Source organism: Tiliqua scincoides, chromosome 4, assembly GCF_035046505.1.
Source record: "Tiliqua scincoides isolate rTilSci1 chromosome 4, rTilSci1.hap2, whole genome shotgun sequence".
NCBI classification, from domain to species: Eukaryota; Metazoa; Chordata; class Lepidosauria; order Squamata; family Scincidae; genus Tiliqua; species Tiliqua scincoides.
This window is the reverse complement of record NC_089824.1, coordinates 124,718,983-124,745,005: the sequence shown is the minus strand read 5'-3', so window position 1 is coordinate 124,745,005 and position 26,023 is coordinate 124,718,983. Positions and strand designations below refer to the sequence as shown.

At 41.2% G+C, this 26,023-nt stretch overlaps 1 protein-coding gene across 1 annotated transcript; it reads left to right on the top strand.

Annotated features, from left to right (window-relative positions):
- The first annotated feature begins 207 nt into the window (after positions 1-207).
- On the top strand, positions 208-24,186 carry ASPM (assembly factor for spindle microtubules). The gene is given in 22 exon segments (XM_066623377.1): positions 208-254; positions 879-977; positions 3,390-3,536; positions 4,660-4,905; positions 5,216-5,283; positions 7,563-7,704; positions 7,784-7,914; positions 8,735-8,910; positions 8,998-9,149; positions 9,243-9,322; positions 10,407-10,601; positions 11,142-11,346; positions 11,452-11,591; positions 11,679-11,801; positions 11,861-12,049; positions 12,262-16,257; positions 19,290-19,460; positions 20,153-20,345; positions 20,615-20,769; positions 22,594-22,770; positions 23,749-23,918; positions 24,004-24,186. Coding segments are annotated over 22 exon segments (7,062 nt in total). The 5' UTR covers positions 208-250; the 3' UTR covers positions 24,107-24,186.
- Positions 24,187-26,023: the final 1,837 nt, after the last annotated feature.

The following is a 26,023-nucleotide window of genomic DNA, read 5'->3' as shown; positions in this document are numbered from 1 at the left end:
ACCCTGCTCAGCTAGAGCTAGAAGGCTCCAAACTAAAACAGCATTGGTTTGTTCAGGGTCCAGTTCAGATACTCGTAAAAGAAAAAGTGGTGAAAGTTTAGAAGAAATGAATGGTGAATGTAGAGAATACGTGGAGAATTTGGGAACAAAGGTGATCCTGATGTCCTGTGTAGAAAATAAAAAACAAAGTCCCTTGAAAACATCAGTTCTTAAATCTGCAAACAAAGAGAAGCAAAGTCAGAAAAAGAAAATGGGTAATTATTTGTTGTTCTTTGGAATGCTAGTTAAAGAAACTATCTGGTAATAGAATGGAATTGGTATGTAGGGCCTAAAACATATAGCAGTTGATAAAACACTTCAGGGTGTATGGAGTGATTTTATTAAAATATGTTTAATTGATTAATTAAAACAAATGACCCATTCATTTAGTAGACCCAAGTACATGGTTTTCATTTGATATTGCTCTTCATCTGACAAGATTGAGTTCAATTTTAGGGAACTATGGGGTTGGCTGTTACCAACATGTGAAAGACACTCAGCTCTATATCTCATGGCTGTCAGGTAAAAGGAGGGCTGTGAATGTCACAAATTGTTGTCTGGAGTTGTTATTGGGTTGGATGTGGTGGAGGGCATTTCCAGGCATACGTAAAGTTATACAGCTGAGGGTTACGAAATGTGACTTCACATCTGATAGGTGTGGAATATAGGATTGCTTAAGCAGATTTGTAGATTTTGTGTCAGCGGAATAGATGAGCCTTTTGTTTGGGGGATGACCATAACAGAATGATGGTTGATTTGGACAATACTTCAGTGCCTTTTGCTACTTTCTAGTTTGTTGTGGATAACTTGTCCTGTTGATTTTTTTATTTTATTTTCAGGTTTCCTACTTCAGAAATCAAAGACTGTTAGAAAAACAACTAAAAATGTAGTTCCTGTTGCACAGTCGCAGCTGACATTTGTGAAACCTTTAAAAACAGGTGAAAGTAAACTCTTGATCCTTAGTATTAACCTAAGACAAAAGTCTTTTTATTACTTAAGCTCTAACAAAGATATGGATGATTTAACTGAATTAAAATTCAGATAGTCTCTGAAATGATACTATATCATATACAGGTATGCGCCCCTTAGCGACCTGCCAACTTATGCCGGGATTGCATATGCGATGACCACGTGTGCTCACGTGGTTGTTAGGTGCGCACCCCCACCCTCCGAATGTGGGGGGAGCTCTGCTCCCCTCGCCTCTGGAGGGTTGTCTGAGCCTCCCAGAAGCAGTGCATGTCCATGCGCTGCTTCTGCAAGACTCAGACTGAGGGAAATTGTGCCTCTCCCTCGACTTCCGGTTTCACGGAGGAAGCCAGAAATCCCGCAAGAGGTGTGATTTTCCTCAGTCTGAGCCTTGCAGAGGCAACGTTAGGACATGCGCTGCCTCTGTGACGCTCAGGTAACTCTCCAGAGGGGAGCAAAGCATCCCTCATGCAGAATGTCCACATTGCATCAAGTGCTGCTTGAAAATAGGGATCAAGATCCCGATTCCTGTCGTTAAGTGGTGTGTGACTGTAATGAGAGTCTGCAGATCAATATTTCTTTTAGGTTGCAATCCTATACATGCTTGCCTAGGAGTAGATGCCATTGAACTTAATGGGAGTAACTTCTGAGTAGATATGCATGGGATTGGGCTCCTTCAAACACTGATAATATGCAGTACAGTCAATTTCTTGTACATGGTATCTTGTGAGGCTTGTGAAATGCTAGGAAAAAAATGATCATCTGTTAGGCATGTTATTGCAACACTTCATGACAACATAATATTTAATCTTAATCAAATACTCAGGATGAGCTGCATGTCAATACCATTGTCCACTTTCAATTAACAGTTTACCCTGGTTCCCCAACTAGATTTGTGGTTCTGAACTTAAGGGTTTACTGACTGACCTTGTTCAGTCATAGCACATAGCTTTCTGTATGGTATTATGACGTTGTACACTGTTCTGCATTGGCCGTGCTTGAAGCAGTACTGCCCATTTTGTAGCCTCACTGATGCTGTGGCTGCATACTTGTTCAGGAAAGGATTGTGTTAAATGAGTAGCTAATGGTTGGCCTGTTTTGGATATGTTTTTTTCACTGACAAAGTTAAGCTCTGTAATCTGTGGCAGAAAATGCATGAGAATGAATGATCATATACCATCACATGCAGCTTGAAGTACAGTAGCAGCTCATGTAACTCCATGTATATAATGTGTTGTGGTTAGACTGAGCAATGATTTATCTCCTAATAATAATAATAATAATAATAATAATACAGGTATTTCTATACCGCCTTTCTTGGTCCTCAGATTTCTCCTCGGACTATATTCAAGACGGTTTACATAGGCAGGCTAATTAAATCCCCATAGGGATTTTTACAATTTGAAAGAAGGTTCTATCTTTCAAGAAATCACAACATTCAGACGTTTCTTTCTGATCTGGTCGCAACATTCAATCAATCAATCAATCAACAGTATTTATATACCGCTTTTCAACAAAAAGTTCACAAAGCGGTTTACAGAGAAAAATCAAATAACTAAATGGCTCCCTGTCCCAAAAGGGCTCACAATCTAAAAAGATGCAAATGAATACCAGCAGACAGCCACTAGAACAGACAGTGCTGGGGTGAGGTGGGCCAGTTACTCTCCCCCTGCTAAAAAGAGGAGCACCCACTTGAAAAAGTGCCTCTTACCCAATTAGCAGGGGTTCTGGCCTCCATCCTCCCACGCTCAGAGCAGATGGAATAACTGGGCTCAGCTTGTCAGCTGCTTCAAGATCGCACGGTGCCGGTGGCCTCGAACTGGCGACCTGCGGATGTTATCTTCAGGCAAACGGAGGCTCTACCCTCTTGACCAGGGGTGTCCAAAGTTTTTGGCAGGAGGGCCACATGGTCTCTCTGACAGGGCGGGGGGGGGGAAGAATGAATTTACATTTAAAATTTGAATAAATTTACATAAGTTTACAGAAATGAATATATTAAAGATGAACTTATATAAATGAATGTCTTGCAATAGCTCAAGGCCTATAAAAGGCCTTGCACAAAGCAAGGCTGGCCTTTCCTTTGCTGCTGCTACTGCATCACAGAAGTGAAACAACAAGCAGTGGAGGGAGCCCTCATCCCACAGTTCATGCGAGAGGTCAAATAGTCTCCTTCATGCTGAGAGCAGTTGCGTCGGGCCAGTGCGGGCTCCAACATATCTCTGGAGGGCCAGAGGCTCATTGGAGACTGGGGGCTCCCTGAGGGCCGCATTGAGAGGCCTTGAGGGCCACAAGTGGCCCCAGGGCCGGGGTTTGGGCACCCCTGCTCTAGACCAGACCACCTGCCCTGATATAAAATTAATGTTACTTTTAATTCTTTGAAAAAGGTATTCCTAGGCATCCAATGCCTTTTGCGGCCAAGAATATGTTTTATGATGAGCGCTGGATGGAAAAACAGCAGCGAGGTTTTACTTGGTGGTTGAATTTTGTGCTTACTCCTGATGACTTTACTGTGAAAACACGCATCTCACAAGGTAAATCAGTAAACGTTTTCAGCATTTCACTATCCAAATATAAACCTTCTGTTAACCTTCTGTAACACTGGCCCTATCCCAATGTTTTTCAACCAATGGTACAGGAACCACCAATGGTACTCGTGGTGGTGCCTGGTGGTACTCACAGGACCCCTGGACACCTGCTGTCTGGCAGTGAGACTAGGAATGTAACAATCAGTGGTAGGAGGCTTGGCTCAGCAGACAGAGTTCCAAAGCATGCTCTGGGCCCAAAAAAGCCCTCTTGTCCACCCTGAGCCTCTTACTGACATTTATCACGTCACATCTGGCCTCCCAAATCAGAAGTAGCTGGCGATGATATCATCACCAATTACTTCTAGTGGTACTTTGAATAGGTGGACCATGTGAAGTGGTATGGTAGAAACAAACCACTGAGAAACACTGTCCTATTCTACTGTTGATATACTATTTATTTGAACCAAGGTTTGCGTCTGTACATACAGACTTGAGAGCTACTATGAAACCAATAAAAAGAAAAACTCCTTTGAGGGTGGTGTTCTCTTTTTCAGAGTATTACTTTCTTAAAAACAATTTGCTTGAATGTTATATGAACCTTCTGTTCTGGAGACCACTGCATATTTTCTCATAAGGTAATAGTAACTTCTTAGTAAGTTCTAATTCATTTAAAAACAAAGTCCTTGTCTAGTTAAAGTTCTATAACTATAGTTATAGTTAACGATAGTTACAGAACTATAAAGTTCTATAACTAGACTAGGGCAGTGTTTCTGCTGTATGTTTTTTCTGGTGTTGAACTTTTATAATTCAGCCTTTTAGCATATGTAGTGCACCTTTAAAATGTTGTGAAATAACTTAGGCAATCATTTAAATAATACCATAGACCTGAAAGAGTCATGAGAATGTTTAGTCCAATCTGTCACAAAGCATAATCCAGTTCTGTAGTTTCCCCCAGCAAATCAGAAGCTTTCTGTGGTGTTTGAAAGGTACTAGCAAACTGGTGCCCCAAATTTCAAGCCAGTAAGCCAAACAATTCTTTCTAGGGAAAGATTAAAAGAAGGCTTTATTGTTGTATTATCATTCATGCAGTAAATATAAAAAAAAGTTATGGTTTCTTTTGTCTTATCAGTCAATGCAGCATCCCTTGTCTTCAGCACGGAGTCTCATCATAAACCCAGTGTTCCTAAAGCACCAACAAAAGAGGAAGTGTCTTTAAGAGCATATACAGCTCGGGTCAAACTGAACAAACTTCGTCGCTCAGCTTGCCGGCTATTTACTGATGATGTGATGATTAAAGCAATAAAAAGGCTAGAGATTGAAATTGAAACTAGGCGCTTGCTAGTTCGGAAGGACAGGCATCTGTGGAAGGATATCGGTGAGAATGTAATGGTTTTAGATTTTGTTAATTGTGTGAAGAAAAGTTGGATAGGGATGTTGTATACACTACAATGGATGTGTCTAGGTCAAACGTTCCCATATTTTCTCTGTTCACAGTGCTCCTACAGGTCCATCACTGTGTTTCCCTTTGGGATTTAAAATATCCCATGGCAACCACTGTGGTGCACAGTTTGGGAAATGTGGGTCTAGAAACTAGTTCCATCATCAGCAATGCACAGCTTCTAATTATTTTCATAATGTACTGTTATGTAACAACATCCTTTCCAATAATGTTTTGTTTGTTGCAGGAGAGAGACAGAAAATTCTCAATTGGCTCTTATGCTATAATCCACTATGGCTGCGCATAGGCCTGGAAGTAAGTTTGTACTTTTCTAATGTTTAAAGTTTAATGCAAGTTATGTAACTGTATGAACAGAACTCTTTTTGGAGAAGCTTGCTTAGAATGACACTAAAACTAATTGTTCAGAACCAGAGTATATTTTATTTATATCCCACCTTTCTCCCACACGTTAGGGAACCCAAGGCAATTTACAGCATGAAAAACGCAATACAAAATGGAAGATTAAAACAATACTAAAACACAAAATGATGTGGGGATAACTGAATTCATTAAAGTGCCAGCCCTTCATGTCAACAGCCCATCATGTCAACAGTCTTCTTGAATAAAAAGGTCTTGAGGTTCAAATGAAAAGTCTCCAAAGAGGGAGCCGTCCTTAATTCCAAGGGGAATTAATTCCTTAATTCCAAGGGGAGGGAATTACACAAATGACGTGCCACCACCCAAAAGGCCCTATTTCTAGCTGCCATCCTTCTCGCCTCTGCTGGTAGCAGCATAGTCAGAAGGTCCCCTCTGACCTGAGAGGATGGGTAGGATTATATGGAAGGAGGCAGTCCCTCTTTCTGAGTCTAAGCTTGGTTGGGTGAAATCATGAAGCTCAGTGACAATAGGTACTATTGGCCAAATGACTTTCTTCATTTTATGGCTCTGAAGGTTCTTTCAACTTCATGGCAGAGAATGAACCAGAGTACAGAAGTGCTTCAGAACAGATTCTACATTCCTCACAACATTAGCTGAATTTTCTCATGCCATCTGTTGGTATAGTTCTTTAGCTTCTCCCACACTATGTTATTGGTTGTTGCCTTCAAGATACCAACTGACAAGTAAATATACCTGTAAAAACCCAAGTTAAGACTTGAGGTAATGGCTTAATGCATATAATATTGTGCACTTGAAATTTCCTTAAAAGAAATCTGTAGGATTTTTATTATCTATAATGTCACACACTTCCATCCCTTCTTACATTAGTCTTGTTTGTTTAAGCTTGTACAAGAGTTTCAACTATTATTTCCTGGATAAAGTTGTTGCTGATCTACTACCTTCTTCAGGGAAGCTGGCTAGAGTATGGATTAGAAGCGCATTGTAACTAGCAGGAAACTGAACCACAGCAAATAAGAATTGGGATGTTGGGGGGCTCATCTCTGCCATATTACATGTTGACTTTCTGAATGGTTGTAGCAAAGTGAATTCTCATTAGTAGCCAAGATGGCAAAACAGAAAAAGGGAAAACAGGTTGGAAGAAGAAAACAAAATAGTAGTACTCTTCTCAAGGGTCTTGCATGAATTTACAGTGATGGCAAAAATGTTTCTTTGCTGTGCTTAGAGAATGAATTGTTGCTAGGTTCGTAAAGATTGGTGCTATATAGGTATGCGTCTCTTAATGTTTCAGCCAACAACGGACTGCATATACAATAGTGATCCTATAAGATTATAATGGAGGTTTTTATGGGTTTGTAGCCTAGGAGCAAAAGGCTATACCAGGTTGTCCCACTAGGTGATGCTGTGCACTAAGAATGTTTGCAAAATGACAAGGCCTATTTGGAAGCTTAGGCTTTGGCCGTATAGATTGATTCTGCAAGGAGAATACTGTTAATATTGTCCTGCATTAGTAAGGGTTACATTCTGGGATTGGAACAAGAAGCCAAAATTGTATATAGTCGAAACTCTCTTAAAGCCAACGAATACATATTGTCTCTTTAAGAACTAAAAGCATTGTACAAGAAACACGTGGGTACTGAGGGAATATATATATATATATATATATATTCCCTCAGTACCCACGTGTTTCTTGTACAATATACTGTATATATATATATATATATAATGTGTGTGTGTGTGTGTGTACACACATAAATGTACACACAAATACATACAAACATAACATTATACATATGTGCATATATTTAAAAAACAGCCAATTACAGACTTTGCCAGGATGTGATCTACTCAATGGTTACTTGGGACCAATAGCTTGGCTTGGTTCAAGTTACTCAGGTTTAGAAACTGTGCAATTGAAAGGGTTATATGCTCATCGTAACCCCCAGAAGATATTGAATTATAACATTCTCTGAATACCCTGTTTTAGCACTGAGCAAGGGAGAGAGAAATTGATGTCTTAGCGCTTGATATTTAGAACAGTGCAGCATAATGTGTATAGATGATTCAACTTCGCCTAAGAAGCAGTTACACAAATGTTCTAAACGTTTAGGGCTGTTCTAAACTCCCAGATCTGAAAATGTTAAGGGGCTTATTTAAAATATACATATGTATATATATTTCTGTCCATTCCCTAACAGACTGTTTATGGTGAATTGATTGCCTTGGATAGTAACAGCGATGTGATGGGTTTGGCAATGTTTATTCTCAATCGTTTGTTGTGGAACCCAGATATTGCAGCTGAATACAGTCATCCAACTGTGCCTCACCTGTACCGAGAAGGTAACTATTTTTATTTGCTCTTTTGTAATCTGATTATAAGGGCAAAATGCATCTCCATATAAAATTAATTTACTTGTAGGTCATGAAGAAGCATTGTCCAGATTTACACTGAAAAAACTTCTGCTTCTGGTTTGCTTTCTTGATCGTGCCAAATTCTCTAGAATCATTGATCATGACCCTTGCCTTTTCTGCAAGGATGCAGAATTCAAGGTAATGTAATTCTTCAGTTGTTTTACTTCATAATTGGTGAATTTTCAAATCACAAGAATTGTTCGTACATTCGTTTTAAAACTTACACTTTTTTCCTTTGGTGATAATTTTCCTCTGTGGATGAGGAAATAAATTTTAAGTTAAGACAGGTAGTGGTTGAAGTGCTGGCAGTCCACAATCATTAGTTTTTACTGGCTATAACAGCGGTTCTCAAATTTTGAGTGAGCTTAACTCCCTCAGTAAGTTATTGCAGGGGAGGGGCTAGGGCAGCGACGCGATCCCCAGGTTCATGTTGCTAAGGGGGGCGAAGGGGGTGCTTTGCACTTACTTTCAGAAGGTAGGGCTGTAGCAGGCTACAGGAGGGGCGGAGAGCCCTGCACAGCGCTCCCTGAGGCTTGGAACGTTCACTAAAAGCAGGCGAAAGCACCTCCTGCAAAACGGAAGGGCTTTGCGCCTGCTTTTAGCAAAAGTTCCAAGCCTCGGGGATGCTGCACAGGGCTACCCACACCTCCTGCAGCCTGCTGCAGCCCTGCCTTCTTGAAGTAAGTGCAAAGCACCCCCCCTCACCACTTAGTGACGTGATCCCCAGGATCCCTCCCCTTCCCCCGCCCCTTAAAGGGACAGGGGAATCGTTACACGAATGGGTCGCAGCTCACCATTTTGAGAACCACTGGGCTATAACATTTATTATTTACATGATAGTTCATTGGTAGCCAATTAATGCATGTGGGTAGTGCTCATGAACATGTACAAAAAACTCAAACAGGAGAGGCAAAATAGATTTCTGCTTGCTTTAATAACATCTTTCATTTTTCTTTAGTCTAGTAAAGAGATCTTGCTAGCATTTTCCCGAGACTTTCTGAGTGGAGAAGGTGATCTTTCTCGCCACCTTGGCTTCCTGGGCTTTCCAGTTAATCATGTGCAGACTCCACTTGATGAGTTTGACTTTGCAGTAACTAATCTAGCTACAGATTTGCAATGTGGCATTCGTCTTGTGTAAGTTTTTAATAGTTTGTTACTAGAAATTACTACAGAATTATACCTGAAGAAATGATTTGCTTTATTAAGGTTTTGTATTTTCAGGAGAACGTTGGAGCTTTTAACCAGAAATTGGAATCTTTCGCAGCAATTAAGAGTTCCTGCAATTAGCAGACTGCAGAAGATGCACAATGTGAAGGTTGCCCTTCAGGTACTGAAAGACCGTGGGATTCAGTTGAAAGATGAACATGGTAAGAGTTGGAAAGTCTGTAAAACCCACAGCATCTTGTAAAACCCAAATGTGTGGCTATGCCTAATCATTAACCAATTTGATTAATTTATAGATGCAGCAATTGACCCTAAAGATATTGTGGACCGGCACAGAGAAAAAACTCTTGCACTGCTGTGGAGAATAGTGTTTGCTTTTCAGGTACTGAATAGCAAAAATGTGGGTAGTTCAATTCCTGTAGTATACAGTAACAGCCACAGACCTCTGCAGCCCCGTGCCCAGGGCAAAGCTCTGTGATGGCACCGCCCCCAGGGCAGAAATCCACCCCCTACTCACCAGGTATTTTATATGTAATACCTGTTGTAGGCAACCTTCAGTCTCGAAAGCCTATTGTATCGCACTCTGAATGGTGGTTTTGGAACAGCGTCTAGTGTGGCTGAAAAGTGTGGCTATAGTGTGGCTATATGTAATAGCACTGTTAAAAATAAAACTAATTCAATATTGTACTTGACTATGGGTACAAGGCTTGCACATTATCCAGAGCAGGATAGGGGCTATAAGCGGCTCCATCATGCCTTACCATCATGCCTCTTGAGGTGGCACAAGTCTGAGGAGAGCAGGGCGACTTGGAGCCACTCTGTTCTCCCTGAGAACGGGGGTTGGGATCCAGCATAACTGCCAGATCCCAGCCCCACCTGCAGCTCCCCGCCCACCTGCCCCCGCGGCCGCCCATCTCCCGCCCTCCCCTGCCCAGGAACGCCTCCCTCCCAGCTCCCCGCCTACCTGTGTTCCTTGCATCAGCACAGCCATGCCGACACAAAGTACTTGGAGGAAGCTGGCGTGGAGGCTTCTGTCAGCCTCTACAGGCTGGTGCTTCTCCGAGCGCTGACCCAGATTCCTCCCGTGGAGGCGCAAACATGCTGGATTGAGCCCATTGTCTCTCACATGGCCCAGTAACTTAACCAAATAACTGAGAATATCTCATGATTCCTTTATTGTCCTCTGACAGTCTCAATACTGGTCACTTGTCCAATAGATGATGAGAGGGTTTTGTTTTAATATTTCTAAATATTAGGAACCATCAGTTCTGTAACTTCTAACTATAAGCTTCCCAATTGATTGATTTTTTTTGTTAAAGAATTTAACAGCATAATCCTTTGTATGTTTACTCAAGTTCCAGTAACTTCAGTGGGAATTATTCCAAGTGACTGTACTTAAGATTCAGGTCTAGAACTTCTGCATTAAAGGGAATGGGAAAAAAACACCTGTGTCTTATTCTCATTAGGTGGATGTTGCCTTTGACGTGGATCAGTTAAAAGACGAAATTAATTTCTTAAAGAGCATGCATGTCAGAAAAGCAGACATGGCTATTGCCACCAAAGAGAGAAAAAACAGTTTTTACTCGTCTGTCCGCCACAGTGAAAATGTAAATCTGTTAATGGAGTGGGTCAATGCTGTTTGTGGATTTTATAATATGAAGGTAAATACTTCCTCTTTGATACTATTCTATTTGTATTAATACTTTGGCTAGGTCTGGAAGCTAGACCTAGGTCTGGCTAGATCTAAATTCTTTCATTTATTATATCATTTTTAATATCTCAAGTTCTTGAAACTTTTGTTATTAAATGCTTCCATATTCTTAAGGGAATGCAGAAAAGGAAAGATCACAACTTTAAATCTGGCTGTAAAAATCATGACACAGTATGTTTAAAGCAACTTTCAGGTTTCATTATTGTATCGAGGCTTTTTCAGTATATCGGTGTGTGTGTTTTGTTTTTTCTTTAAAAAAAATAGCTACTGGTAAGAGAAAGAACTGAGGCACAGGCCCAAGGCCAAATGTACTTCAGTGGGAATGAGTCCAGAGAAGTATACAGTATGTTCATACCGTCTCTCTTGGATATTGTTGTTCTGGAGAGTCTGCATCGTGATCGACACCATTCCAACTCATGATGCAAGCAGTTTTAATAGAAATGTTACCAGCATCTTATATTTGCATAATTTTATTTTTATCATAAACTAGGTGGAAAATTTCACCGTCTCCTTCTCAGATGGCAGAGCACTGTGTTACTTGATTCATCATTATCATCCATGCTATGTGCCTTTGGAAGCTATATGCCAACGTACGACGCAAACAGTAGAATGCACCAAAAGTGGTTCCCTGGCACTGAACTCTTCTTCTGAATCTGATGGATCTCTAAATCTGCTGAATGGAACTTTTGACCAAAGTGAGTTCATTAAATGGCAGTTCAGGACAGATGGAAGATGCTTGTTCCCATCCTATCTGAGCCGATAAATTCAGTCTTTTCCCCCTCTTTTTTATAAAGCAATAGCTACTTCAACACTCTATAAAGAACTCCTTGACAATGAGAAGAGAAACTTTCATCTGATTAATACTGCAGTTTCTGATCTTGGTGGTGTTCCATCTATGATTCACCATTCGGACGTGTCTAATACAATACCTGATGAGAAGGTAAATCAACCAAGTTTAAATAATTCATATCGTATTCCAGGATCCCAAAGAATACTAAGTCCTTGTATGTTCTCTGCTCTGTTCTAGGTAGTTATTGCCTATGTGTCATTTCTGTGTTCACGTCTTCTCACTCTTTGTAAAGAGATTCGAGCAGCTAGGCTTATCCAGTCCGTGTGGAGGGAGCACAGGTTGAAAACAAAGCTTGCTCAGGTATATTTATCAGCTAATTTAAAGCAAAATGCAGGGGGTCAACAAAATTGATTCTGCAGGAAGAAGACAGCTGATCATATTTACTCACCTGTGAACATTTTCTTTCTTGCCAGACTATCAAACAAAAGTTTCATGCAGCAGTTGTAATTCAGACGCACTGGAGAAGATGTTTGGCTCAGATGGAACTTCAGAAACTGAAAAAGACAAAGCAAGAGGAAGCTGAAAGAAAGTCCTCTGTCATCATTCAGGTATGGTTGCTCCCCCCCCCCCCGAATATTAATATTTCAAGACCAAGCAACTGTCAAGTTCATTATTAGAATAATTTTTGCATCTCACAGTTGAATCTAGAAATTTTTACATGTAATGTTTGTGTCTTCCAGATTGTTGTGATCCTTCCTATACTGTTTTTAAAGTGTAAGCATTAAATCAAATAACTTATTCTGTGCATATTTGTTTTCAGACCTACTGGAGAAGATACTGTGCAAGAAGAAAATATCTGCAACTGCAGCACTATACAATCCTCATGCAAGCAAGGATAAGAATGTTGCTTGCTGCTGCTGCTTATAAACGAGTTTGCTGGGCAGTTCTCACTATTCAGAGGCACTTCAGGGCTTCATTGAAGGCCAAAGATGATCAGAAAAATTATCAAAACTTAAAGCGGTCAGCACTTGTGATTCAGTCTGCATTTAGAAGATGGCATGACCACAAGTGGACAAAGAAAATTGAAGTTGAGAAGTTGTTGCAAGCAACTGACCTAGCAAAGAAGGAGAGAGCTGCTGTTGTAATTCAGTCATGGTATAGGATGACCAGAGACCAAAAGAATTATTTATGTATCAGACAAAATGTCATCAAGATACAAGCTTGGTGCAGATGTATTCAAGCTAAGTTCATTTATGAGCAGAAAAGAGCATGTGTCATCACTCTTCAGAAGTATTACAGAGCTTACCGACTGGGAAAAATGGAAAGGGAAGCCTATTTGCAAAAACGTGCTGCAATTGTCTGCCTTCAGTCTGCTTTTAGGCGAATGAAAGCTCGTTTGTTATATCAACAAGTAAGAGCTGTCTGTGTCTTGCAGTCATTCTGGAGGATGAGACAAGACAGACTGAAGTTTCTACACATGAAACACTGTGTTATTGTAGTGCAGTCACATGTGAGAAAGCACCAGCAGCTAAAAAGTTACCGAAAGATTAAAAATGCTGTGTCTTTCATTCAGGCACGATACAGAGCATATATAGCTTGCAAAAAAGCGGTCTTTTCTTATCAGAAATTGCGCCATTCTGCTGTGATTCTACAATCTGCATTCAGAGCAAGACAAGCTAGGAAGGAGTTCAAACTGCTGAAATCTGTTGTAAAAATCCAGTCATACTTTCGTGCTTATGTTGTCCAGAAAAGATTTCTGAACTTAAAACATGCTGTTGTGAAAATTCAGTCTTTCATAAAGATGAGGCAAGCACGTAAACGTTACTGTGCATTAAGGGAGGCAACCATATACATCCAGAGAAGATACCGCTCCCAAAAGTACGCTTTTCAGTTGCAAGCGGACTATAGAAAATTGAGAAGCACTTGTATAAGAGTCCAAGCTGTTGTACGGGGACACCTTGTCAGAAAAAGAGTCAAGAGGTGGCAGAAAGCTGCAGTAGTACTTCAGACTTGGTATAGAATGGTGAGAGAGAGACAGTGCTTCCTGAAGATGTCTGGAGCAGCTACTGTTATTCAGGCACACTATCGTGCATACAAAGAGCAAACCATTCAGAGGCAGAAGTTTTTGCAAGTAAAAAAGGCAACTGTCTGTTTGCAAGCAACTTACAGAAGTTACAGATTACGCAACATGCTGAAATGCCAAAATACAGCTGCTGTTAAGATCCAGGCTGCATTTAGGGCTCATTCTGCAAGAAGGAAGTACCAAGCCATGATTCAAGCTTCCCTTGTGATTCAGAGGTGGTACAGGGCTTCCAAAATCAGAACAACGTTCTTGAAGACAAAAAACGCTGTGACTTCCTTGCAGGCAGCTTCTCGTGGATGGCTAGTAAGGAAACAGATTCGGGAGCAGCATGCTGCCGCAACTGTGCTACAATCTGCATTTAGGAGACACAAAGCTCTGAAAAGGTTCTGGGTGATGAGGAATGCTTCTGTTACTCTTCAACAACGTTACAGAGCCAATATTTTGGGTAGAAAACAAAGACAGGAATATCTTGTGCTTTGTCAGTGTGTTGTAAAACTCCAGGCAGCATGGAGAGGGGCTGTTGTGAGAAAGCAAATGCAAAGGCAACTCCAAGCTGCAGTGGTCATACAGGCCTACTATAGGATGCATACCACTCAAATAATGTTTAAACATTTCAAGGGAGCTGCTATCCGAATTCAAAGATGGTATCGTGCTGTTGTCAAAGCCAGTTGCCAAAGGCAGGAGTACTTGGCCTTAAAGAAAGCAACTATTAGAATGCAGGCAATTTACAGAGGCTTGAGAGAGAGGCGAAAAATGGAGCACATGCGCCAAGCAGCTGTTTGCATCCAAGCTATGTTTAAGATGCATCGAAGTCATGTTAAATACCAGGCAATGAAAACAGCAGCTATCATAATTCAGAGAAGATACAGAGCTTATTGCAAAGGGAAAAAGGAACAGCAGAAGTATCTGGAGCTGAGAGAGTCTGTTCTCATTCTTCAGGCTGCCTACAGAGGTATGAAAATAAGACAGAAGCTAAAAATTTTGCACCAGTCTGTGATTTCCATTCAGTCGGATTATCGAATGTACAGGCAACGGAAACATTTCCAAAAGTTAACGGCAGCAGCAAAACTGATTCAGCAGTGGTATCGTGGCTGCAAAGCTCGAAATGCTCAGGTGTACAGATACAGGCAGATGAAAGCTGCTGCTGTCCAGATCCAGTCTGCGTTCCGGGGCATGAAAGCAAGGCACCGTTTGAAAAAGATGCACGCAGCTGCCTCCACCATTCAAAGGCAATTTAGAACTTATCTCCAGAAGCGACAGTTCCTTTCACTTAAGGCAGCTGCTGTGGCTCTTCAGAGAAGGTACCGAGCTGCAGTACTCTCAAAACAGCAGCGTGAGAAGTATCTTCATCTTTGTCAAGCTGCCATCATAACACAGTCTACCTTCAGAGGCCAGTTGGCAAGGAAACGTGTGAAGCGAATGCAGGTCGCCGCTACAATGATCCAATCAGCCTTTAGAATGCATACAGCATATTCACGTTACCAGACTGTCAAGCTTGCTTCTATCACAATACAGCAGTATTACAGAGCACACAGAGAGGCTAGACACGCGAGAGACATGTTTCTAAAACAGCGCCGCTCGGCTTTGGTTCTTCAGGCTGCCTACAGAGGAATGAAAGCACGGTGTGTTTTAAAGAAACAACATGACTCTGCAAGAGTCATACAAAGTCACTATCGAATGCACATGCAGCAGTGTTCCTACAGAAAAATGCAGTGGGCAGCCAAAGTCATACAGACAAGATTCAAAGCCAACAGACTGAGCAAACTTTCAGTGCAGCAGTACTCCTCCATTAAGAGAGCCACCAGTTGCATTCAAAAGGGCTTTCGTGAGATGAAGGCAAGACAGCGCCAAAAAAGACAGCAAGCTGCTATCTTGCTTCAGTGCAGTTTCAAAATGCAGAGGGATCATAAGAAGTACCTGGCTCTTAAGGCAGCTACTGTGGTTCTTCAGAGACGCTACAGAGCATTGATTTTGACAAGAAGGCAGACTCAAGAATACCTTCGCGTTCGTGCAGCGGTTATTTGCATGCAGTCCTTCTACAGAGGTTTTAAGATCAGAAAGGAGGTTCGACTCATGAACTCAGCAGCAAGCGTAGTTCAGGCAGCATTTAGAATGCTTAGGGCTAGGCGCTCTTTCAGAAGGCTGAGATCTGCTGCTGTCACTATACAAAAGCATTACCGATCTTACCAAAAAGTGAAACATCAGCAAAGCACTTACCTGGCAATTCGGAAATCTGCTATAATGATTCAGATGACTTCTAGGGATATGAAAGCACAGCAAGAATTGAAAGCCATGTGTGCCTCAGCAATTGTCATCCAGTCTCTTTATCGTATGCATGTGCAGCACAGAAATTACAAGCGAATATCCTGGGCTGTGGTAGCTATTCAGTCTGCCTACCGTGGAATGGTAGCTCGTAAAAGGGCAAGAGAGGAGCGAGACATAAGAAAGCTTCAATCTTCCTCTCCTGAGGCCGTAGATGGGAGAAAGTTGATCCAACTCAGAAGTGCAGATAATACATTACTGACTCAGTGTGAGGCCCGTAAAACCAGACTTCAATGCTGGAAAGCTGCACTTTTAATACAACAGCATTATCGAGCTTTCTTGGCTATGAAACATCAAAGAACAGCTTATTTACGGACTCGGAAAAGCATCATCATTACACAAGCTGCAATCAGAGGTTTCATTGAGCATCGAAAATTTTGCAGAATGAAAAGAAGTGCAATAAAAATTCAGGTATATTCCCACACCAACTACTGCTAATGGGTTGTAACCAATTAGTCGTGACTAAGCACCACTGACATTAGTGAGGCAAGTTAGTTGTGACTTAAATTTCACTAATTTCAATGGGACTTAAAAATGACTAATTTCTTTGGATATGATCCAATTGCTCCTAATATTCTTAAATAAAAACCGAATGTTTTGGAATAGGATACTAGATGCAAACTATAATGAAGATGTAGTGCTTTCCTTCTAAATCCTCTCTTCACATTGTTCTATGGCTTACCAGATGGCTTATTTCTGTTTTTCTCTTTATAGATGTAACAACAGATTTGGGTGCTAGACTAATGTACAGGTGCAACCTATTTATCCACGGATTTTTTTATCTGAGGATTTGTCTCAACACAAATGGGGTGGGGGAAACTGAAAGTCACGCACACCTTTGCCTCCTTTGCCCTGCCCTGGCCTCTGCTCCATTTCTAGGCAGGGCAAAACACTGCCAAAAGGTTCTGCCTTGCCCAGGCAGGGAAATAGCCCTGGAGCCATGGAAGAGGTTCTCCTTCCAAAGGAACAGTAACACTCTTGGAGCCCCTGAGCCAGCGAAGAGGGGAAGGGGGCCCCCAAAAAACCTCTGTAGCCAGAACATGTGCAGCAGCAAGGTAGAATGCGCTCTCTCTCTCTCACACACGCACGCACGCACGCAGGTGCCGTAGCAACAGAGGAGATTGCTTTAAAAAACCCAGGGAGTGTTTGCCGAATTTCCCCCCACACACACACTGAGATGGTGCAGGCTTTCTGTGCTCCAGCCTATGGAAACAAAATAGCCCAGCAAGCAAGTCTTCCCAGCAAGCAAAGCATGAACTTTAGGCTACAATCCGATCCACACTTTCCTGGGAGTAGGCCCCATTGACTGGAATGGGACTTACTTCTGAGTAGACATTCTACTTCTGAGTAGAAATGTAGGACTGGACTCTTAAAAGCTTCAGCATCCCACCTGTGAAAGAAGCGGGGTCAGCTGGCAAGGGCTGAGTACAGGGGCTGAGTGCTGAGTATGGAGCAGGAGGCGAAGGATGGGAGGGGATTGATAACAGCTACCTTAGTTTCCTTCCAGCCCCAAGTGTCAGGCTGCAGCATATTTGCTTAACTCTATGGAATTTAGCGTAACACGTTTTTCTTAATTGCGCCGAGTCAGAACGGAACTCACGCGTATAAATAGGCTCCACCTGTAGACACAGAAATTAAAGGGCTTAAAAATCTCCCATTGAAATCAGATTGATTTTAAAAACGTTTTGAAAGGTTCAACTACAAATAGCTGTACAGTCACCTCTTGATTAACGTGTTTTTGGTTTACATATTTTCAAAATAGCATGAGTTGCAAATTAATGCCAGAAGTCTAATTTACATTGTCAATTTTTCAAATAACATGGTTAATTAGTTGCTAATGAGCAACCCTGTTAAATACTGGCAGCTTTCTGTGTGAAGGGGAGTCTTCTTCAAAGCCAGAAGGTAAAAAAAATGCATTCACAAACCTTCTTACCTTACTAGCACCTATGTTTTCATAGTTGTTTTCTCAGCCTTCAGCAAAAGTAGCCACTTCCACTCCCAGTAACTTCCTTTGTCAACCTATCCTGGAAATTCTTATTCAACAAACAAGCTGCAAAAGTTGTCTTCCTCTCCCTTGCCATCCTGTCTGGTCCCTCTGAATGCCCTCCCATGCTTTCTTCCTCTAGTTTTGCCTCATGACATTTTCTCCTGTGCTTTCTGGTTGTTTTGCCCATGTCCCTGTACATTGCTTGTGAACTTAGTGGAGGGACATTAGGTGGTGAGCTTGCACTGTGCTCCTTGCTCTGTGTTGTGTTGCCTCCCTGCTGCATGTTACGTGGCCTCCACAATTTTGTGCAAGCAGAAGTTGCCAGTCGTGAGTGCTCAATAACTTACCCGGACCCAGGGGTTCTTAAACTTCTCAGGAGTAAAAGTTACTCTTTCTCAGGAGTACTTTCTCCTGAGGTAAGTCCTTGCAGGGGAGGAGCAGGAGTGACACGATCCCCAGGACTGAGCTGCTGTTGGGGTGGACGAGGGGCTTTCTACTTACATGATTCAGCAGCAGGCTCACAGGGCTGCGGGGAGCCCCATAGAAACCAAGTCATGAAGAATGTGAAAATAACTATCGCCACCCACTTCCAGTTTGTGATTGCAAAACTGGAAGTTGGTTGCAATAGTTATTTTCACTTTCTCTGTGAATTGGGAAGCCCTGTGGAGGCTTCCCCGTGCTCCTGGGAGCCTGCTGCTGCCTCAAGTAAGTAAAAAAAAAAAAGCCACTGCCCCCTGAAAGCAGCGTGATCCTGGAGACCATTCCCCTGCCCCTTAAAGGAGTAAAAGCAGAAGACCTCAGGCTGGGGCATCACGATGCCCCAGTTCAAAAATTTCTGCCCTAAACTATGCCATTTATATTGGTTCCTATGGGGAAAAAATTGTCTTAACATACATGCTGATTTCTGAGAATGTAATCCTGACTTAAATTGAGAGGTGCCTGTATGGATTTAGAAACAGGAATGAAAACTAGTGCCCAAAGTGGTAGAGGGTTTTTTTTTTGAATGGAGTTTGTTTTTGGTAGCCATAGCAAATATGGGTTGATCACCAGCATTTTTTTTTACCCATCTTCTTAGGTATCCTTTTGAGATGCATTTCTGTTACCAGTGTTACTGCTATTCCTTCCCTCTCTTCCTCAGATGTATGAAACATTGTAAATGTGGATTCCTTTATAAATTAACAAAGATGGGGGCTATTAGATGAAGGGAACATAATTATTCCAGAATTTGTTACCTAGAATAAATACAGATGTGATTCTTCTCTGTTCTGTATATTCAGTTTATCTTTGAGGAACATAATCTTAGGCACTACCTTCTACTTAAATCCATTTCGTCTTGTTCATGAAAATACCAGCGCTTTGCAATAGCTCAGGTTGCATTTAAACCTTCAGCTCAATTCATTTGAGTCTTGGGCACCTGGAACAAAATAAAAGGCTTTTTTGTTCTGTGTCTAAACAGAGGTGGTATCGAGCAAAACTTCAGAGGAAGAGATACCTCCAGTATCGCGAAAAAATTATTAAACTACAGAGAATAGCGAGGAGATGGATGAATTGCAGAAATGTAGCTGCAAATGCAGTCCAGAAACACATAAGCCAAAAAGAACTGAGTGATGGAATAACTAAATTTCAGGTAAATCTTTTAATATTTGCTCCCCATGCATGCGAGTGGTAAAAATAGGGTTCTAGCACACAAAGGGAGGCACTGCAGCAGAAAGAACATGCTATTAATTCTAAAGGAACAGAACTCCACATGTCCAAAATTGGTGTAACCTAATGCCTTTCGTTATGTTCTGTAGATGAACTGGAATTGGGATTGGTTCCCTTTATTCCCAACTTCCACTCCCACATGTTCACCCCATGTAATTTGGAACTGGCAGAAGGCAGGTATTCAATGATATGTATAAACATATGGTTTTGTTCAGATCTTCAGGTGACTGCGTGGAAAGGGGGAGTAAAGATACTATGATGTTTCCAATTTTCATTTCCTTCCCTTTCTGCCCACTGTGGTTTCCTAAGTATGTGATTTAAGTGAACTTTCCAGAGAAGATCTTGTGAATTACATCTGAGATTGCTTGAGAATTTTCACTGAAAATATTATGTGAATAACCCACTACATAAGGCTTTTTCACTTGCCCATGCTCATTGAATTGCTTCCAGAAGACACTCTGCAAATACAAAAAAAAGACATTGGAATGAGTTGCACTTGTATGAAGCTGACCTTGAACTTGCACTCCATTGCATTCTAAGTATAGGCTCCTTTCTACTCTTGCTCCTTGACTTTAATATGTGAAATTTTCTCCTCTCCCCCCCCCCCCCAATAAGGCACTGTGGAGAGGATATTTATGGAGGAAGAAGACTGATACTCCAGAAACTAGAGCTCTGCGCGACAGCTTGTTGATTGCTAACCAAGAAAGCACAGAAGAGAAGAAGCTCTGTAACAGGACTGCACTTGCCATTGACCGCCTTCTCAAATATAAACACTTTTCTTACATTTTAGCAGCTTTAAAAGATCTTGGTTAGTAATTCCTTCCTTTAATAACTTATGATGCAGCAGCATGCAGTCCACCAGTATATGGGTTTCTATTGCGTGTAGGGGGTCAAGACTAAAGCTTTTGAGAAATTAGTTATCAGTATTACCAGCTTAGTCTTTCTACCTTGGAGACACAAAATCTAGCTCTGGAATACATTTCTCTTTTTCTGTGGCTGCGCATCAGCAAAAACTGGCCGATTATGCTTGATGCTCTGAATGATGGTTGTCACTTATTCTTTTATTTTGTCCCTCAGAGGTGGTTACCAGACTCTCTCCTGTTTGTTGTGAAAGTATGGCCCGGAGTGAAGCGGTCATCACAATTGTTACTTTGATACGGAGTTGTAATCGCAGTGTCCCTTGTATGGATGTTATACGATACTCTGTCCAAGTCCTGCTGAACTTGTCAAAGGTATTTTCTGCACCTATCAGGGTTGTTATAAAACATGATTTTTACAATAGATTTGTACTTAAAACAGTTCAATTCTTTTAGTAGTCTGTTGGTTCTAAAACGTTCAGGCAAATGACACATGATAAGATTATAAATAAATAATCTTTATTTTTAGTATTTGGTTGAAACCCATTCCATAGTACATACTTCACTGTTCCTTAGGCAACTTTTAATTTCAGTGCTGATGTGAAAGCATCAGGTCACTCCTCTGTTGTAGGAAGAGTGCAAATAACTAATGAGTTTTATGTCAACAAGATTTTAAACCAGGCCTGTTACTCCCCCAATCTGCAAAAGCTCTTGGTCACCTCCTTGTGGAGGGAGAATATTTATCTTTATTGCTATTAGTGGTACAGCTGTTAGCGGTGTGGCTTTTTGTGGGGGGGAGGGGCATAATTTCTGCAGGCAGCAACAGTTTTATCAGTGCAGTTGCTATCAGTTTTTTTTTCTTTTTTAAATTAAATGTGTCAGGAAGTGACTCTACATTGCTCAAGTCATTTCCCAGCATAGCTAAAAGAAAAAATGCTGGGGGCCCTAGCAGTGCTTTAAGCATTGCTGAAGCTACTGTTACCTGCAGAGGCAAGGTGAAGAATGTTCTTAAAAACATGCCATAGCAGCTACCTGGATGCACAAGGTTACCAGTAGAAACTAGGTGAGGGGCCAAATTGGCAGGTTTGGTAGATCACTTTAAAATTAACTTCATATGGTGGATGCTTTTCAATTCTCAGCTAAATTCACTAACGGTACCTGAAGTGTGCAAAATCATCCAAAAACCTTTTAGTTTACCGTGTGTTAACTTTTTGCCTGCCCCACAGCCCAATCCTAACCAAATTTCCAGTGCCGATGCAGCCATAAGAGAAGGGTGCAAACATTCTCTTGCCTTGAGGAGGCCTCCAAGACTGCCCTCCCACTGCAGAATGCAGCACATACCCTGTTGGCATAGCTGCATTTGTGCTGGAAAGTTGGTTAGGATTGGACTGCCAGACATTGGTTGATAATTTAAAAATGAGTACATGCGATCAATGTTGTATTTGGAAATTTAACCCTGACCATTATTATTGAATATTCACGTACCTATTTTCAACAAAAAGTAGTTCACAAAGCAGTTTGCAGATGAGTGAATCACCCTAAATAAAAAGTGTACTGTACCAACCTGAGTGGAGATCAGGTACCCAAAGTAACTTGTACTTAACAAACCAGGGGAAGAGATGTGTGCACCTTGTGCATGACACTAACTGTAAAGAGGAAAAAAAATAATCCTTCGTTAAGTGTTATGGGATCATAATAGCTATATTTGTTGTACATTAAAAAGAAACAGGCACGTGATAGTTTAATTTTCCATATTAATGCAATTGGGGTAAAAATTTACCCACTGCAGTTTACCAAAAATTACAAGGAGGATTGGGTATGAAACTCCACAAGGCAATTGACCTTACAATTGAGGAATAACTGGAGGATGGAAATGCAGAAGACTGGAATCAAAGATTGGCTTTCCACTTCTCTAGATCATTTTGTCTCCACTATTGGAGCAAGGCTAGTAGCTCCATTTGCAAGCTGAAATATTCAGCACTTAATACACTCCATGCTTACTATTTCCAAAATGCGGTAACCTTTGCAATACACAATAGCTAGACTGCTTTTTGTACTCATGTATTTATGTTGTGTCAATCATTAAATCAATATTTTATGTGTAAGAAGATTATTTAAATTATTCTAAGTACAGTGGAAAAGTCTTGGCCTAAAGCTAGGATTCTTGGGATGTACTTAACATGCTTTTCCCCCTTTCAGTATGAAAAAACTACTGAAGCTGTTTATGCTGTGGAAAATTCTGTAGATACTTTTCTGAATCTACTTCAGACATACAGAGAGAGAGCAGGTGACAAAATTTCAGAGAAAGGTGGAAGCATTTTTACCAAGACATGCTGTCTGTTGGCTCTTCTTTCAAAGGATTCAAGAAGAGCTTCTGTAAGCTTTGATATTTTTTCTTACATCTTCCTCTTTTAAATTTGTTTTTTTGGGTGGTGAAGAATTGCTGTTTCTACTATTCAGATTTGTCTGCTAGTATGTTGCAGCTGCTATACTTTGCAGCTGATCTGTATCAATTGCATTTTATCTTTATAGATAGATAATAAGTACGTGGAGATTATTGATCAACTGGAAAAACTTTCACAGCTAGAAAAGAAACTGGAATTTACAAATTTGAATGTTCTTGTTCCTGCCTCAATTTATGCAACTTACTATTCAAAATATAACCTGTTGATTTAAATTAGAGAGATTTGCTTTTTAGGCAGGAGAATTTCCACTGGGAAGTATCTGTAGTCCCAAGCATGTGAAGTTGGGAGTGGTTGGGGAGTTGGTGCAGAGAATTTTTCTCTTTAAGCTGTGCAGCTATGCCACTCAAAAACCTGCTGAGTTCTGCGAAGCTTGGAGCCCGGCGTTCCTGGAAGTCTGGTGGTGGTGATGTATGTTATCTCCATGCATTCAGCAACACCATCAAGCTGCCATTCAACCTGCAGCTCTGTATTGGTACAGAGCCTGTATTACTGTTGGTGAATAACTTCTGGTAGGCAAAGTCTTTGAAGAGTGGCTCTTTAAGATTTGAAATGATGTGGAAATTGTTTAGAAACTAACCACTGGTTCTCTTACTCTCTCAGACTGTAAATTTTTAAACAATGCATGTGGCTTGTGAACAAGTGCTGAATGGGTAGTTTGTCCTTCCATAACTTTGCCCTTGACCCTAGTACAAGATCCCTCTTCTGATTCTGTCCGGTAGGAAGAGAACTCACAGTAGCAGAGGCGAGGTGTATGTGAGTGTAATATGTTTAATGTAGGATGGCAAGACAAGTTTCCAGAATAATGCCTAAAATTAACTGCTTTCAGCCTTCCTTGTGCCCAATGTTTCCACATTTCCTTGAATTGTCAAATGGTGGTTTGTTTTTTTAGGTGATCCGAAGCAGCTGCCGAGTGGTTGCTCGCCTTCAGAGCCTGTTTAAACTCACCGCTCGTAAACATCAAATGGACACCCAAAGGATGCTTGTCAAACAGAAGACAACTGCGTACATAAACGGACATTGCTCTGTCCCAACTCCTATACGAACAAAAACAGTTTCAAAGTAAGTCTTGCACTCTTAACTTCTGATTTAAATTTGTTCTCAAAGTCTTGTTTAACATTTTTAAAAAACTTTTTTCACCCTACAGACAGAGACCAGACTGGGTTTTAAGGAAAGATAATATGCAAGAGATTGTTGACCCACTGCAAGCAATTCAAATGGTAATGGACACACTTGGGATTTCATACTAGTAAAGGCCAAACAATATGTCTGATTCATTTCTTTAAGGGTCAATTTTAAAAAAAATGGAATTGTCAGTACCTGTTGTCACTTTGCACATTAATGGTGCATGTATGTCTCTGTGTGTGTATGTATATATTCATATATTTGTTTATCAGTGTTTTTTGGTTTGGTTGTACTGCAAAGTGCATTCTCTCAGCTAATGATTGGTATCTTTTGTATTAAGACTCAGTTTGTTTCTATATATTGTACTCTGTACAGGTGTTAATAAACCATTTTATACAATGAAATGGCATACTACTTTTTAAGGCTTTGGATACATTGCTTTCTAATGGTATGTGTGTCTTTTCTTGCGAGCCTGGGACCTACACTCTTACACTTCACAGGGGAGACTTACCTACCTGTATAAGCTTTTCTTACAGAAGGTGAAACTGGGCTTTCCTTTACATAAAAAAGGAAGCTTGGATTTTTATCCAAGTGTGTACTATATTGCCTCTTAAGTTTGCAGTATGTGAGTTGCTACATTAGCACTGAGGGAAGATTGGAAAGTTCAACTTGAAGTTGGGGTGCTCTTCAGTGGAAGACCACATGCTTTGGGTGCAGAAGGTTCAATCTGTGATGTCTCCAAGTTAAATGAAACACTTGGCTTCTCTACATTATCATGCCATATAATTTTACAGTACATTGGACCTCTTGGAAACTATAAATGCCTCATTTGCTAAGATCCTAGTAAATCCTGCTTTATCTCTGATCCTTCAGGAAGGGTCAACAGACCTGTGCCATTTTTAGCTACAGTAAAAACTAAGAGTGTAGTACTAGACATGTCTACTTAGAAGTAAGTCTAATTGTGTTCAGAGGGGCTTACTCCCATGAAAGAGAGTATAGGATTGCAGCCTAAAACTAGAAACTTCTAAACTGACAATTGAGATTCCTGGGGTTCTAAAAGTGCCTGCAAAAATGGTGCAACACAATTCCTAGGATGTTTCATGTTTCCTACCTCTTTGAGGAATCAGCATCCAGTCATTATTAAGTTAATTAAATTAATTAAATTAAATTCCTTGTTAGGAAGCTCAAATCTGGCTCAGAAATCAAAAGGTATGTTTGCTATTAGTCCAAGTCACCTATGAAACTACTTCTGGTTCCAAGAACAAAGGCAGCAGCTTCAAAGTCTCATTTCTATCAACAAAGTGTAGTATGATCTTTCCGGCATCCAAATGAGTTAAGGCTGCAGTTTTCAAACTCTCCAGGAGTTTGGAAACCACAGTAAGTCCTTGCAGGGGAGGGAGGCAGCAGGGGCGGGGGAAGGCAGAGACACAATCCCCAGGATCGGGTCGCCCAGGTGGCTGCAGGGACTGGGCTGTACTCACCAGTCCCTGCAGCAGCTGTCCTGGGGTGCAGGGAGCCCTGCGCGAACATCTGCAGGGCTCCCAAGGCTTCCAAAATTGAAAGTGGAGTGATTGCGCTCCAGGTGGAGTGATTGCGGAGTGATTCCGGTTTTGCGGAGGTGGAGTGCAATCGTTCTACTTTCACTTTTGGAAGGCTGGGGAGCCCTGCAAATGCTCATGCAGGGCTCCCCACACCCCAGGAAGGCTACTGCAGGGACTGGTGAGTACATTCCAATCCCTTCTGGCTGCTGGGGTATGCGATCCTGGGGATCTCCCTGCCCATTAAGGGGGCAGAGGCCAGAGCCCTCAGGCTGGGGCATTGTGACACCCCAGTTCGAATACCACTGAGTTAAGGGAAAAAATGTACATTTTTGGTGGAAGTTAGGGCTTCCATTAGTACTTTCTGTATTCTCATTTCTACTCTAGGCAAACTAAGATACTTGTTTGATATAACCTTGTAACATGCTCATTAATGACAAAATTGAACTTGTTACCAGGAGTATAAAGCACAGCATAAGTTCCAAATTATGTACATCATGCAGT